Source organism: Lissotriton vulgaris, chromosome 2_1, assembly GCF_964263255.1.
Source record: "Lissotriton vulgaris chromosome 2_1, aLisVul1.2, whole genome shotgun sequence".
Lineage (NCBI taxonomy): Eukaryota > Metazoa > Chordata > Amphibia > Caudata > Salamandridae > Lissotriton > Lissotriton vulgaris.
Window position 1 is genome coordinate 599,938,734 of NC_141687.1, and position 17,271 is coordinate 599,956,004.

The following is a 17,271-nucleotide window of genomic DNA, read 5'->3' on the forward strand; positions in this document are numbered from 1 at the left end:
AAGATGGATGTAAAGTTGATACAGCAATTTTTTTGCCAATTGACTACGTGCACCCTTTTTGGATATTGGCTTCTTTGAGGAAATGGTGCAGCAAATACATTTGCGACCAAAATAATTTCCGAGGCAGCATGGAGGTACTCTAGGGCCTCATTCTAAGGCACACAAGTGGACTCCCAATTCACTTGAGGAGTTAAAGACACAGTTGGGCCTTAAACTCAAAATTGGTTTAGTGCCCAAACCATGCTTGCAGTCCTACTGGTCTACTCACAAGGTTTGGGCAACACCCTTTTTCACACTGTACATGAGCAGAGATCAGTTAATGCCATTGTAGCATATGCCACATTTCAATGACACTTCTGCTGCATTGCCCTGGACCATCCAGATGATGACAGGTTGTTCAAAGTTCGGCCTGCCGGGGAACATTTGCCTGCTAGGTTTCCAGAGATTTAAAATCCTGGACAGAATATAACCATTGATGAGTCCTTGATCCCATACAAAGGGCGGCTGCTGTTCAGGCAGAACATTGTTAGCAAAAGAGCTTGCAATGGCATCAAGTTGTACAAGCTGTGTGAGAGCTGTACTGGCTATGTTACAGCTTGAGAGTGTGTACAGGGAAGGACTCCACTCAAACACTGTAGGTTGCCCTCTGACGCTAGACGTCATGGGAAAGATTGTATAGAAGTTGTCCAGCGACTCCTTTATAAGAATTATAACCTTTACGTGGACAACATCTATACAGGAGTAGAGCTTTTCAGTGAGCTCTGCAAAAGTGGCACTGTGGCATGCTGTACAGTTTCTTGCCGCTGCAAAGGGTTTCCTGCAGGAGCTTGTTTGTAAGAAGCTCCAATAGTCTCAGAGCATTTCGCTGCATCCCAAAAAACTGTTCATAGTCAAGTTCTTTGATAGGCGTGATGTGCACAACCTCACTACAATTTATGATGAGAACAGTTCCCCAGTCACAGTTTGGGGTCAAAATGCCTACCTATGTTCACAAGCCCATCTGTATACTTAATTACAACAAGTACATGGACAAAGTAAATACAAAAGACCAGGATCTTTAGCTAGTCAATATGAGTCGTAAAACTCTCACATAGTATCAGAAACTGTTTATCCACCTGATCCAGATGGCAACATACAATGCATATACTGTTTATCGTCAGACCACAACGGAAAGACCCATGTCTTTCCTTAACTTTCACTTGAGCATCATTGAAAGTCCTACTGCTACAGAAGCAGCTGCCTCCACTTCATATGCTGTGGAGGATGTGACAAGACTGCAGGATCAAAACTTTACCAACCACATTTCTGCAACAGCCAAAAAGACTCAGCCATGTTGGTGTTGCAGAATCTGCGCTAAGTAAGAAAAGAGGCAGGAGAGTTGTGGTTACTGTCCCCAGTGCCCATCTCAGCAAGCCCTGTGTTTTCTTACTTGTTTTATGTTGTACCATACAAAAGGGAAGTATTAGAAAACTGACTGAGGTGGATCTGCCGTGATATACACTTTTAATGGCTGTGCATGGATACATACTTTCCATTGGCCACTATTTCACTAGGCAAGCAGCCGTAGAAATTGTTTTCTTGCACACTGGAACATCAGGGTCTTGCTTATGGCCTGCTTGACTCCTTTATCCACTGTGAGAACGTAGGGGGTGTTCTGCTTACTGAATGGCAAGTGCAATATAGTCACCACACTGCACATAACTATATATAACCATAAGCCATGCTGTCATGGAGTATCCTGTGTAGACAAAAGTAAAGCCTTTAGTAGTTTTTGAAGTGTTTTAGAGGACTTAGGCAGTCTCCCCCACCATGTTGCCTTAGTTTCAGAGGTAGATATGTTCACTCAGTTAAAGGACTGTGGGCCTTGCAAGGCAGTCTTGGACACTCCCCACTTGCATCTACACACTGGAAAGAGTTGGATTTAGCACAGTGAGTGTGCTGAAAGTGCATGAAAGAAACATGTTCTTGAGCTCCAGGTAGCTAGCAACAAAAGGCATTAGTAAATATTCACTTGGCGAGTATACAGGATTAGTCAAGACTTTGAACAGGATACAGACATGAACAGATAGGAAAAGCTTAGTTTAGGTGTGCTTTGATAGGGATATCGCATAGGTAAAGGCAGATAGTTAAAGTAGTACAGTTACAAATGCTATCACCTTATTTTCATCAACTCTCCCCAATACTGAATTACTCCCTCACTCAACTAAGCAGATGACTCTAACTCATATAGAAAGCAGCAACCAGCCTTCCACTCAACCTCCCACAACGCACACACACCCCACACATTGAAGAGTTTCACTGGCTCCCAGTCCACATATTCTTTCAAATTCCTGATACACATATTAAAAGAGCACTGGCCCAGCATACCTCAAAACTGCCTCACATTTCAGAAACCTTCCAGGCACCTTTGCTCAGTCAGCACTTGCACACATTCCATGAATAAACAGAGAGGATTTGGCCTAATGCCTAGAGTGGTTTGACCTCAAAGCTGGGGAACTGGATTCGAGTCTCGGCAGGGACGCTCAATATCCTGTGATTCTGGGCAAATCCCTCAGTCTTCCTGTGCCTAACATAAATTAATGTGTCTGTCTGTAACACAACTGGTGCTCATGTAAAAGAGCTCTGATACCCTCGGGTCTAGTTCACGCTATATAAAACTCGTAACTCCAGGACAAAAAACAGCACCAGAAGAGGTAATTGTGACATTTTCTACCTTGCTTCAGAAGGATGAATGACCTGCCCTACACATCTGTGCTGCCTCTAAAATTACTGAATTCTACACAAAGCTGAACACTTGGCTCTTCGATTAGGTGAGTCAATGGATCTGCCCTGCTACTTCCTCCGTCAGTGGCAGGATACCCTCCCAGGGGATATCTGGGCTTTACAAACACACAATACATGTTTGGAGGGGCCACCCTGCTCTGGTCGCCGGATTGGTGGCCACTTGAGCTAGGACCTGTCCCAGCGCCCAAACAGACTATCAAAAATCTGGGGGTGCGCCTAGACCAAACTCTGATCATGAAAGATCATGTCAGCCAGGTCACGGGAACATGTTTCCGTACAATTGGTCTTCTACGGCGTATCTTCCCTTTCCTACCTAACATCTATAGGAAAACGCTGGTACAGGCACTAGTCCTAGGACGGGTGGACTATTGTAATAGTCTACTCATTTCCGCCAATCTTGAACAACTACGTAGACTGCAGGTGGTGCAGAACACCGCGGCAAGACTCATCCTGAATGCCCCTCCCCGTACCCCTTCCCGTCCTCTCCTTTCCCACCTTCATTGGCCTCCAGTGCAACAGCGAATACATTTCAAACTCTGCTGCATTATGCATAAGTGCATCTATGGGTCTGGTCCCAAATACCTAAAAGAGATTTTTTTTCCCTATTCTCCCGGACGTGCTCTGCGTTCCAGCAACACTATGTTACTACATGTACCTAAGGTTACCAGAGCGAGACAGGGTGGCCGAGCACCCTCCCTTAAAGGCCCCTTGTTGTGGAACTCTCTTCCACCTCAGTTGAGGCAAATCTCCAACCTTTTTTCCTTTAGGAAGAAACTAAAAACCTTCTTGTTCACACAGGATTAATTTGGCCTTTCTCTCTGTCACCCCCTCAATATAGTTTGCTCAACTCACACAGAAGCTACGCGCGGAGATACCCCTTCGGGGCTGATTCAGGCGCGCTACAAGACTATAAATAAATAAATAAATTACAGAGAATTCTACATGCTACACATATGGGTGAAATATTCATCCTCCATTAGAATATAGTAGATGTTCAGTTTGCTGTATGACTGGTGAATTACAGTCACAGCACGGCACACAAAGGAGGATGTGACATATGCCAAGTTCTTACTGACTACCCTATATGTCAAAAACTAATGATCTTCAGAGTTTAGGACGTGTTCTTCAGGGTACGTAGGCAGTCTTCTTCAGCATGCCTGCCTTTAGTTTCAACTGTAGATATGCTCACTCAGTTCGAGGATTGTGGGCCTTGTAGGGCATCCTTGGACACCCTGAAGTTTCATCCACAAACTGGAAGGAGTTGAATTTAGCACAATGAGTGCCCTAAAAGTCATGTCTTTCTGACCCTCATGGGCTGTCATGGGAGCAGTTAGTAAAGGATCACTAGGCAGCAGTATGTTAATGCTCAGAATGTCAACAGAGGTGGATACTTGACAGGTAGTTAAAATGTAGGCACATTTGTTTTGCATTTGTGAAGGTTATTGATGCTTCAAGCGTTACCAGGCCTGGCCTTCTGTGTGAAGAGGTATCTTTGTGCTGTGTATGTATGAAGGTTAGTTGATGATTGGGTGAGAGTTGGTTTGATTGGTGATCTTGTTCTGTGACTTATGAATGTGATAGGTTCTTGAATGGCGGTGGTATGTTGATGTGAGTGCACCAATGTGTTAGATTGGGTCCATGGCTGGTGGCGTGAAAGTCTTGTATGTGGTGCGTTCACAGAATGTGAAAGGCCAATAAAGGGCCGGTGCCTTGAGGAGACTTTATCATTCACCTTTAGTAGGTTTGGTTTCAATATTCTGAGACTGTGATTAATATCTGTTCTCAGAGCTAGCACTTCTGGAGGAGCCAAACAACCTTTATGAGAGGAGTTATTTTGAAGGTTCAATGATAATCTATGGGGAAACAGACTGTACCCAAACAAGGTGCTTTTTCCATATGTTTAATTGTAAGAGTGAATACAGCAACTGACAGAGCAGAAGCACAGTGCCAACTGCTGGTCAGTTTGATCAATGTCATTCCCTCTTCACATTCTGATTCCACTAATGGAATCCAATTCAACCCATCTCCCCTTTTCGCAATAAAGTAAAAAACAAAATAAATAAGATAACTCTGAAACAGGAAGCCATCTTTGGAAAAACGCACAAAGTATCCTTAAGTATATTCCGACCAAACAAGGAAAGGTACACATAGTCACTAAGCTTTATAGGTTTTTTTCCTTTCACAGGGTGTCCTCAAGTTTCTCGTGCCATAAGACATTCATTTGGGACTGACCTGAAGAACGCCACTTCTCACACCATCACTTCTCACACTACCACACCTACATGCACCACTACCCCACTGGAGATACAACTTCTCTTTATTCCACTTCTTGTTATCCACTAACATGACCACTCGATCCTTGGCCAGAATAACTTTCTTAGGTTGAGAGAATTTGGACTGGCAGCCGAGCTCTGACCACATCACCTGGTTTAATGAGTGAAGTATGTGCTCACTCTGGTTTTGTACAACATGCATACTTCTACTTTTATGCCATCTTGCTAGACAACTTTACTGATGACAAATTCTTCTTCACCTTAGAACCACCCATCCACGGACCAACCAATTTAGTAGCAGGCTTGCAATCTTTGAGAAGGGTAAACTGAGACAGTCCTGTAAGTCTCTTTGGGAGTGATGTGAATTGCCCACTGTAAATCGTCAATTTCTTTGTCCCACTCCAACTTGCTAGCAATGGGTAACTAAATGATGTCTTTCATAACTCTATTACACCTGTCTACTAGACCATTGCTGCAAGGGTGGTGCAAAGATGTTTTGTTATGTTTAACACCCCAATGCGATAGGACCTCCTCAAAATCACCAGACGTAAATTGAACCCTGTTATCTGTTTTTAACTCCTCTGGAGTCCCTTCTCACATGAATACAGATTGCAGGAATTTAATGACTTCTGAGGTATTAGAGGACCATAAGCACAATTCCATATCTGCAACTTTCTTTAACCACATTGATAGGTACTATGATGTCCATTCCCACATTGGTCCAAGCCTTGTCTGGAACAGGCAAAGCTTTCATTGGACTAGTTACGGAAATAAGGTGTATGAATCATCGTGCTTATAGGATCAGCATTAATTGCCAAATAACTGAAAAAAGAAACTTCCCACACTCCTGTCAAGGAGAAGTCAATGCTGAATTTGCAGCCGTTTACCAGCTGGGAGCTGCATTCGAAGCTGTCACAGTAAACTACACCCTAAGTTTCCAGACGACATCTGTTATGTTATGTTATGTTAATAACTTTTATTCAGCGCACAGCTGCCCCAGCGAAGGGGCGTCCTGGCGCCTGATCAAGTACCACAACACAACAAATCGCCGCTGGAGAGAGAAGAGATCAGTCAACAGAGGTGAACAAATAAGTTTTTATAGCACGTCTGAAGAGAGTCAGGCTGTTAAGGGCACGAATATGGACAGGAAGGGAGTTCCATAATCCGGCCGCCAAAACTCGAAACGAACGACCACCTATCCTACTCAGTCTGAACCTAGGCGTAATCGCCAGATGAAGAGATTCCGACCTGAGAGACCGCGTGGGGACATAAGGGGAAACAAGACCCGCAAGTGCAGGAGGAGAGGAGAGTTTCAGAATCTTAAATGTCAGACAGAGAGCCTTGAATTTGATTCTCTGTCTGACCGGCAGCCAGTGAAGGGAGGTCAGAACTGCAGAGACAGAACAACGTCTTGGGAGGCCAACAATGGCCCGTGCAGCGGCATTCTGCACCCTCTGTAGTCTGGTGGCCTCGGCCTGATTTACACCAAGCAGCAGAGCACTCCCATAGTCCAGCCGAGAAAGAATAGAGGCTTGGACCACCAGTTGCCGAGTAGGGGGGTCAAAGAATTTGAGGATTGGTCTCAGTCCTCGCAGAATACCATAGCAGGTAGCTGCAATCTTCTTTGTGTGGCTGGTAAAAGAGAGGTTGGAATCCAGCCAAACCCCCAAGTTCTTCACTTCGGCCGCTGGGATGGGGGTCACCCCCAATTCAGGAGGCCACCACTGATCTCCCCAAAGTTCCGCCTACTTCCCTAGGATTAGGACTTCGGTTTTCTTGGCATTTAACTGTAAGCAGTTAATACGCATCCAGTTCGCCACGGCTATAAGCCCTGCGCGGAACCTGGGAGCAGTCACCTCAGGGTCCCCACTGAGTGTCACCGCCAGCTGCGTGTCGTCGGCATACGATGTCATGGTTAAGCCACTTTGTCTAACGACAGCAGCCAGCGGTTTCACATACAAGTTGAACAAAGTGGGGCTCAACGCAGAGCCCTGAGGGACTCCCAGTCCCAAAGGATGGAAAGAGGACTGACCAGGTGGAATGGCCACTTTAAAAAACCGGTCCGAGAGGAAAGAGCGGAACCATTGAAGAGCCTTCCCCTCAATTCCCACTTCCTCCAGCCGCCTCACCAAAATGTCATGAGACACCGTGTCGAGCGCGGCGCTCAGGTCTAACAAGAGGAGCGCCGCTGTCTGCCCCGCATCCAGCACCGAACGTAAGTGTTCGCTCATAAAGAGCAGAGCAGTTTCGGTGCTGTGTTGTGCGCGAAAACCATTCTGGCTCTCGTCAAGAATATTATTGCGGGAAAGATGGGCAGACAAGATGGAGTTCACGTGTGCCTCAGTGACCTTGGCGGTCCAGGGCAGGAGGGAGATGGGGCGGTAGTTCTCAGGTAGCAGAGGGTCGAGATTAGGCTTCTTCAAAATGGGGCTGACCACTGCTTGCTTCCAGGAGGCAGGAACCACGCCCTCAGCGAGTGAGAGATTAATCAAGTCCAATATGGGCTCACGACATAGGGGCGGGAGAAGTGTAATTAGCTCTGGCTTCAACGGATCTAGGGGAGAGCCAGATTTAATTTTAAGGCTCAGAGTATCAAAAGCCTCAACCGACAACGCAGGCAGGGAGGACAGGGTTTCGCAGACCAAAGCCCTCTCAACACTGGGCTCAACACCGGGCACAGATGGCATAAACCCTCGGTAGATTGCCTGCACCTTCTCCACGAAAAAGGATGCCAAGCTTTCACAGTGAGAGTCCGTGCAGATTTCTAGCGCGGTGGCCCGTTTTCCCATCAGATCTTTGAGTACCTTAAATATTAATTTAGATGGGTTAGGGCTGTTTGAAAACTCAGAGGCATAATATGCAGCCCGGGTTTGACAGATAGCTCTGTGATAGATCTTAAGCTGGGTGAAATACAGCGATTTTAATGTGGGATCAAAGGATTTCCTCCACGCCCTCTCAGCTTGCCGGCATGTTCTCTTGAGCTCGGCAAGCGTCTCATTATACCATGGGCTGCGCGTTTTAGCGTGACATTTCGACCAGCGCATTGGTATAAGAGAATCAAGGGCAGTAAGGACCCAGTTACAAAACTGTTCATATCCCTGTTCCACATTCGGCAGGTTGCCCAGGGGCTGCGCCTCCAAGATTTTGACAAACTCCTCCAGTTTGAGCTTACGCCAGTTTCTTTTAAGGGTCAGTCTGTCCACAGGTTTAAGTTGTGGGTCATCCAGGGGACATGACACTTTAACCAACAGATGATCGGTCCAACCCACCACCATCGGGTCAGATGCCCTAGCCCGAGCCAAGGTGGTAAAGAAGGGGTCAAGGATATGACCTCCTATATGGGTGGGGGCAGTGACTAGTTGGTTCAGTTGCATGGCTTCAAGGTCCGCTATCAAAGAGCTGATGGGTAAAGATGACGTCTGATCAAGATGTATATTCAGATCACCTACGATGTTAAAGTTAGCGCATCTAAGAGCTAACGAGCTGACCACATCAGCGAGAGCGGCCTTGAAGACAGTGTCATTCCCTGGAGGACGATAAATAAGCAGGCCACTAAGAGTGAACTGATGACTGACAGTAACCTTAAAAGATCAAGAGCTTTCCAATCAGCCGGAAAGCAAGATTTTGTCGCCATGGCTATGCCACCTCCCCTAGACGTGCGGTTCAAAGTAAATACCGTATAGGTGGAAGGAAAAGACAGATTTATTATGGCAGAGTCGGCGTCCTGTAACCATGTCTCAGTGAGAAAAATGAGGTCAGGTGAGTCCTTATCTATCATGTCACGAAGGGACTGATGGTGCTTGACCAATGATCTCACATTGAGGCTCCATATACTAAGTGCTCGCTCAGTGTTGTCAATACGAGTACCTAGGGTAGTTCTTTCAATAGAGCGCACCCCGGTGGGGGAATCCAGAGAGAAACTGCCACAAAGACAGTCATAAGGTCCCGAAAGTGGGAACAACGGATCATAAGTACAAGCCAAAAGACCGTCCCTAATAGAAAGGAGATCGGCGCGGTTGTACCTGATCGGCGCGGTAATATACATGGTGGTATGAAGGCAGGAAGCCAGAGTCCTGAGCCCGCACCCGCTACCTCGACGCGGACGAGCGCAGACGGGCAGGACTCTGGCACGACTCCGGCTAAGCGACGGCGTCCCACTGCGCGTTCCCGCTGCGCGGGAGAGGGTGACTTTAATTAGGCGTCTCAAAGGGCAGCTCGAGCGTGGGGACGCTCCAAGATGGCGCCCGCAGGAAGTAGTACTCACCCAATCTAAAATGGCGCCCACAGAAAATCCACTCCGGGACCCGCTCCCGCCAAATAGCGGTGAGCGTTCCAGAAATTATGTGCAAGTAAGGGGACTTGAGCCCACACAAAAGCGGTGAGTTAAAAACAGGGGATACAGCGAACTAAAAGAACCAAAATACAATAAAGGCAGAGTAAAAAGTGCAGCGCACTGGCAGCGCGACCTGCGCTAATGCAGCAAATGATCACAAAAGGAGGCGCACGAGTCCGCCTTAAATAGGCGTCTCAAAGGGCAGCTCGAGCGTGGGGACGCTCCAAGATGGCGCCCGCAGGATGTAGTACTCACCCAATCTAAAATGGCGCCCACAGAAATCCACCCCGGGACCCGGACCCGCCAAATAGCGGTGAGTGTTCCAGAAATTATGTGCAAGTAAGGAGACTTGAGCCCACACAAAAGCGGTGAGTTAAAAACAGGGGATACAGCGAACTAAAAGAACCAAAATACAATAAAGGCAGAGTAAAAAGTGCAGCGCACTGGCAGTGTGTGTACGGCTGCGCTCTAAACCACCATATGAGGCCAAGGGCTAATGTGCACACAGCAACTCAAAAGGCTGGAGCGCAACTCCTCCACATGCACACTTACTCAACGGCCCACCGAAATGCTCAAAGTGAGCTCTGCTGCTGCCCCTCCCTCGAACAGCCGACTCGCAACTCTTTCCCATAACACAGTCTGCCTCAGGACTTCCTCTCACCTGTTTCCTTTTATGTTGGGTTCATGTAGTTTTCTGTCTTGGGATGTTCTGGTTTTCTTCTCTTTGGCCTCTATGCCAATGGAAATACAAAATGTGGGTTCAAATGGTGTTTAGGTTCCTTAAAATGTATTGCATATTGTCAGTCTTGATAAAGCCCCAGGTCTGCGCGCTGGGAGGAGGTGAAACACTTGTTGGCTGGTTTCTGGAAATTGTTTTTTTCCCTTTTAGGAACCAAATGGGATTACTCAAATAATAAAGACTTATCCTTTTGATATTCTGGACTGTCTCTTCCATATTGGAATTATAATACAAAAGATTATTCAGTTACCCAGCTCAGCAGAACTTGCTGTAATGGGTCAAGGTCTTCCATTTTGGCCATCTGGGTCCCATCTGATTGCGCCCATTGTACTAGGACGGCCAAAGTCTGGGATAGTTTGCCCCTTCAGCCATTCAAGTCTATTACCATGGTAACAGACTGGATGTGAACCAACTGCCTGCACCTCAACTCCGAGAAGACGGATGTACTGGTCTTCAGCAATGAGACCTCCCCCTGGGACTCCACCTGGTGGTCGTCAGAACTAGGACATACACCCACAGACCACACAAAAATCTAGGGATCATCATAGACGAAAAGCTCAACATGACGACTCAAGTCAACGCAGTGTGTACCTCCTGCTTCCACATACTATGCATGCTACAAAAGGTCTTCAAATGGTTGCCTCAGAACACTAGACAGACCGTCTTGCAAGCACTCAGGACTATGGCAGCACTCTCTACACTAGAATATCTAAACAACCCCTACACAGACTTCAGCCCATCCAGAATACCACTGCCAGACTCATACTCATCCTTCCACACTGCACCCACATCACACCACACCTCAAGATGCTTCACTGGCTTCCCATTCACAAGCGTAGCCAATTCAAACTTCTTAATCACACATACAAAGCCCTTCACAACACAGGACCAAAATATATGAACAGCCGCATACACTTTTACCAAAGCACCAGACACCTACCATCAGCCCCATTCTTACACACACACATTCCCTGCATTCGCAAAAGCAAAACTGAAGGTCGCTCATTCTCCTACACCGCACCCAAGACATGGAGCAACCTCTCTCAACATATCAGAGCCTCCTCCTAACTTTTTGAGTTCTGGAAGAAGCTGAAACCTAGCTCTTCTTATGAGCACATTGGGAACAACACTGCTACACAATTGCCCAAGCACCTGGATACCCTCTCAGGTGATTACAGCAGTATACAAATCAATATAACAAAACATAACATGACAACATTAATGTTGAGTTTAAAAACTAAGGAAATTTCAAGTCTCACTCTCATTTTTGAAGTTGATCTGTAATGATGCTCCTTGGCCAACATTTCTATCACCTTGGCTGCTGGTTCTTGCACCAGGCATTATAACTCAACTGTAATAACTATTTACAGTTGAGGAGATACTTCATTCTGGTATTATATGTAACTAGAGATGTCCCAACTTCAACTGTAATAAGGAAACCAGAGACAAGCTTTTAAACAAGAATTTCAGGATCCCATGCAATATATTGCTTAGATTTATGAGCTTTCTAAACTGTACAAGTTCCTTATCTGGCCCTTAGTGCAGCAAGTAAAAACTGTAGATCGGTGGATGCCACTGCAGCAAAGTCTCCTCCAACTTCGTTACTGGCTCCCCTAAGGCTTCGCTTAATACTGCTATAAATGGCGGTCTCATCAAGTTTGTCTGATCTGCCAACATTTTAGCGAGAAAGGGGTTTGAACTAATTATAAAATATAATATAATGGAAAACAACCCTATGGCAGGAAGAATATTATATGCAGTTACTAAACAATGTACTCCCACTTGGTAGATAAATTTCTAGCACCCATATCTAATGGAGGAAATTCTACCATTGAATTCAACCAACAGCATAATTTACTCCAGAGTTCTTTTTTCGGCCCCACCACTACCAAAGGTGTTATTTCTCACTGTGCAGAGATGTCCACCAGCATGATTGAGATTTTTTTGCCAAGCAATGCAGCAGAGGAGTTAATTCAAATATGACTGCAGACAGAAAATTAACGAGCCGAACTCTGAAAGCAGTTCATGTGCTTTAAGTGAACTAGAATTCGTAGACTTTGTACAAAAGGATTTTTGCTAAAGAAGGTACTTTTGACTTCTGCCTCACAGTACATTAGATAGAATTCCATTAAGTTAAACTATACACTGGCCTCCACAACTCATCAACCGGTGACACGTACAAAATAAGGTTCTCCGACTGGTTTTTCACATAAAATCTGACTTAAAAGAACAGCACAGTTAAGGGTGAATGTCAGAGTACATTCAAAGCCTTCTACACAAAGCACAATTGCTTCCTCAGCATGAACCAGGCTACTAGCTGCATAATTTGGCTTGAATAGTACCTTCCAAGTGGCCACTTAACATATATGAGGAAGGGAAGTTTTCTTAGTAATGGTGCGATGCAAGCCTATCTACTTTATGTCTACCAAGTGCCAGCTAAAATATGCATTTCAATGGTCACAAACACTCAGATTGGACTTTTGTTGACATTAAAACATGTTTGGTATCTACTAATTCCATTTTAGAAACCAAAGAACCATTTCTGACTCCTGAAAAAGGATTTTGAATGGGTACTCATTCGGTATGTGACAGGGGAATGATGTCGGCGCTCTTTCAAATACTTAATTGGTATTTATGTATCAATGTTTTGTAACTGAAATCTGGTCACAAAGCATTAAAAATGTACTGATACATTGTAAAATCCTAATGAAACATATTCTGAGATTTAAAAAAAATTTACTGACACATCAAAGGAGGTGATAACCCATTCACAAAATGGAAGGGATCCCTTTCCCGTTTGTGAATGTAAAAGAACGTTTGTTAAAGAGTAGGGGGCGGTCCAGGAGAATCTTATTTTCAAGGAACACTGCTGCTTTAAAAAAAAGTTTACTCAATAGAAAATCAATCACAGACATGGTGACCTGATTACTTTTGCAGCTCACCTTCCCTGTGATTGTAGTCAACTGAATTGAGTCGTAATTTGCTACCTACTTAGTGAATACTTATTAGGAATGTTGGAGCCTGTTTTTGTTTAATAAAACGAACTTTCCACTCATATCTTGAATAATGATGTTCTAGATCATAGCCAATTTGGCTTCCGTACATGCCATGGCACTGAAACTGTCTTAATCAAGACTACGGAGGAAATTCGTGCTGCTTTAGATGTTGGACATTTTTTGAATTGTGATGCACTTTCACCTATAAAGTAGTATTTATATCACTGGTGTCAGAGAAGAAATTAGCGTTTTGGCTGTGATGGGAGGCATGGTTCATCTTTTTTAGGTTTGTAGCACATTTTGGTTTATCCACCTTTCTTCTGAGAGGTACAACCCTTTATAGGGACATTTCTGGTTCCATTTATCTTTTAATTAACATAAATGTCCTTTATTTTGCATAACTATTGATTTGTGTGTCTCGGAAACTGGCGGGGGTGAGAAAGACCAAAGCCTTTTCCCTCTAACCCTGATGATGAGGACATTTTCGTTGAAGGCATTCTTCGGTTTTAAGAGGGGTCTTGGTGGTTGGAGACAAGGAATTCTTTGATGGCCAGGTCAACAGCAAGGTCACCACCAGACGATTTGAAGATGAAATCTATGATGGGGTATTGATGATGATGATGGCTTTTGTCATTGGAGGCTTCTGTTATGTACAATGTGTGCTTTGATTATAGAGGGCGACGAGAAAATACTGACAATTGTGCTGGCGAAGGGTTTCCTTTTCATTGGCTAAAAGTCAGAGGGAAAGCAGGAAACAGCGATGACTGAAGGAGGTTCTACTATTTACGGAAAACTGAGAGTCAGAATTTATATAGTGTTGATGACAGGTTGGTAGGACATTGCATATTGTTACAAACAGATTTCTATATAACGCGTCTTCTATAGGTAAAGTAAGGGAAGGATGTACTTATAGAACTACCTCCCTAAAACAAGAGAGATAACAGTCTTCTAGCTCCTTCTTTCTTGGGTCTTAGGGAAAACCATAAACAAATATGGCTATTCTACATTTTCTCATAACGTCATGTGCAGTTCTTGTGTTGATCGTGAAGAAGTCCACTTATTTTTTTATAATAAAAGTGGTAAAGCAAAAGCTCAGGATCCATTCAGAAACAGTTAAGTTCGTGCTGGAACTAGAGTCATGGAAGACCTCAGGAAAAAAAAGCAGTTTAATAGCAGTAAGAAAACACATTTCTTAGGAAAATATGGAGTGCAAGTCATTACAAATATCACCTGTGCATAATTGTAGGCCTTTTAATCAGTCACTAATATAAAAAGTCCCAACTCAAAAGAATTGGTCAGAGCAATCAGCTCTATAATAAGATGGACAAAGAAATCCAGACGATTGATGGTGATATTTCAGAACACATAAAGCAATTCAAGATCCATTTCTGAAAAACAACACAGTGCCAAACTTACAAGCGTCAGCCAATCATTGTATTACTTTTACATATACTTTCCTTCTGCCTGCACTCTGAAAATGTATTACATTTTAAGAAAAAAATTAGATGAAGCACAAAAAGATGCAGAATTGTTCATTTTTGTCTAATGACAAAGGCTTTTGTTGTAGCTCCCACTTGCTTAGACACCAGAATAGATTCACAAGGGCAGAAAGCCCCTCTTGTCTCATATAAGTGGATGGGATTTTCCCTATTTACCATCCTCTCTTTTTTGCTTCTTCCTTTTCTTGAAACTTTTCTTTTAGATCACTCTCTGTTTCTCTCCTATGTATAGATCTCAACTTCAATGCCTGATTTTCCTCTGAACAATTCCTGTTGGGTCTCTATCTCTGATCTACATGTGTTATCTTTTGTCTGTTTCCAGTATCTACACCAGCCTTGCTTTCTTCTTTGATTTTTCCTCGCTTTTAATTGCTTGACGTTCTAATGGTTCTTATGGCTCTGCCTCTTTTCACACCAATTCTTAACGAAAAGCTTGGATTTTTGTTCCCCACTTACCAAATCTTTTGGTGGATGAGCAAGAATGGCAAATGTTGAGAGATGGTTACAGAGACATTTAGTAAGAGCAGAATGAGATCGAACAGTCTGGCATCCCTGACTCTCCCAGCCACCAGAGTCGGTATCCCTAATAAACAGCAGAAAATACAATTATTATAATACAACAACGATTTTAACAAGTATAATGTTAATGCTGTATGCTGAAGGCTACTTAATCACACCTCCAGGCATGGAAATCTCTATTGTACTATAGTGCATGAGAAATATGTTGCTTTTTATGTTGACAACTGTTCCAAACAGCACCTTAAACAATTAAGTTAGGCATTATCTAAAAGGAATATGGAAAGTCTCACAAATGAGCAAATAGTGTGATTGTGTAACTGTAGTAGAGTCACCTGCTGCAAAAAGGTTAAAATATTCAGTCTACTACACTGTCACTTTTCCAGGAATTAACGTTGATTAATCAAAATGCCTGGTGTAGCAAAAGTGACAATCAGCACCTGATGACTGCCTACAGCCTGTATTCGTTACTCAGTAGGCTTGTGGAGAGGTACAGAGTGTAACCTAGTGAAAGTAAATAAAGCTCATTGGAGTCCTTGTTTACTTTCGGTCACCACCATTGTGCTGCGGGATGTAACAATGGTCTTTGATGCTAATAAACTCCTAACAAGGAAGAACATGTTATTCTCATATTCCTACATGTGTACAACTAGCTTAGTAGCTGACCAGAATTAGGTGTATCAGCATTTATCCAGTCCAGCAAGATTGTTGGCTTCTCACATGTGCAAAACTATAGTTTATTTGTCTTAAAGAAGGAAAAGTTACTTACGTGTGATTGTACTATTCCTTCAGGGGAACACTCAAAGTCATAAATACTTGAAACGGTGTATACATTTACACATACAACGTGTTTTAATAGAAACGTCCACTTTATAATATGAATAAGCACCTTTGCAGCCTATGAAAAGGCTACATTGGCACATTTTATTTATTTCAATTTTTCAAAATTAAGTAATTTACATTTAGGAAGTTCAAAAAAATAACAAAAGGTGGGTGGGAACAAATTTCACAAACCTTTCCTTTTTAAAAGGATAGGGAAAGTAATGCAAGCACACAGGCTGTGAAAAGACAGGTTTGCCATTCCTCAAGTAGGCTCCATGACGTGCCAGTGAGAGTTAGGTCAGCTCATTTATATAGATAAGAAAGGCTCTTAGGTATTCAAGCAAATAAAAATCGGTTCATTCACCCACGGAGGTGGGAAGGTTGCTTATTACTTTAATGAGGATTCCCTTGGAGGAGAAGGAAAACGTTCTTACCTGTAATCTTAGTTCCCTTTCAGGGGCATCCTCATCAAAGTCATGAGCACTGCATTGTTCCGCCCGTGCGCGAGACGCCAGAGCACTTTTAAAAATAAATTCCTATATATGTGCAAGTTCCTTTTTGAAGAATAAAAAGGCACAACTATATTAGAAAGTAATAGGCTTTGCTGTCCAAAAATGGCTAGAAACGGCCAAATGTAATTAATGTTTCATTTTTTAAAACATTCCCAAATGTATTAATCTAGTCACTGTACGTAACGTGACTAGAAATATCAGTAACAAACCACTTTGTTTTTTATAAAAGGGGAAATAGGGGATATGCAGGACAATGGTAGCTCATACACTGCACAACTAGAGCATTACACCTGGCACTGTGCCTCTAAGGGCCCCATCCTTACTACTGTGTCCTATCACGCACCCGAGGTGAAAGGTCAGTTTATTTTTACAGAGAGAAGGATCATGGAACTCCCTTTGAAGAGAACTACAGGTAGGAAACATTTCCTTCTCTTTCAGGAGATCCTTAGCAAATTTCTGAAGCACTGAATAAATAACAAGCTCATCCTACTAGAAAGATAGTTATGAAAAAGTAAAAAGCAGAAAAGTTCCCACATTAGGCACAAATATTTCTTAGAGAGGCCTGTCCACTTTGGCATCAGCTCTAGAAACTGAATCCAAAACATTTCTGTATGGTAAAGGGAAGCATTAATCTCTGGGTAGCATCTTAATATATTTCTGAAAGGGGTACAGCCAAGTTTCTGATTGCTCCCTAGTTAAATTAGCTTGAGGTTTAATAGGATTTATTTGTTAATTGGTAACAGAAATAGGTGGTCAGTTTGTCTGCTCTAATTTGTCTTATCAAGATAACATTTTAA

The 17,271-nt window shown here is 43.5% G+C and overlaps 1 protein-coding gene across 6 annotated transcripts in view; it reads right to left on the bottom strand.

Annotated features, from left to right (window-relative positions):
• Positions 1–17,271, bottom strand: part of ADGRB2 (adhesion G protein-coupled receptor B2) — a 1,127,991-nt gene that overhangs the window by 232,283 nt on the left and 878,437 nt on the right. For all 6 annotated transcript variants that reach the window (XM_086955647.1, XM_086955646.1, XM_086955645.1 and 3 more), the window contains one exon: positions 15,081–15,207. In XM_086955647.1, the coding sequence (XP_086811773.1) occupies positions 15,081–15,207 (127 nt within the window). The remainder of the gene's footprint in view (positions 1–15,080; positions 15,208–17,271) is intronic.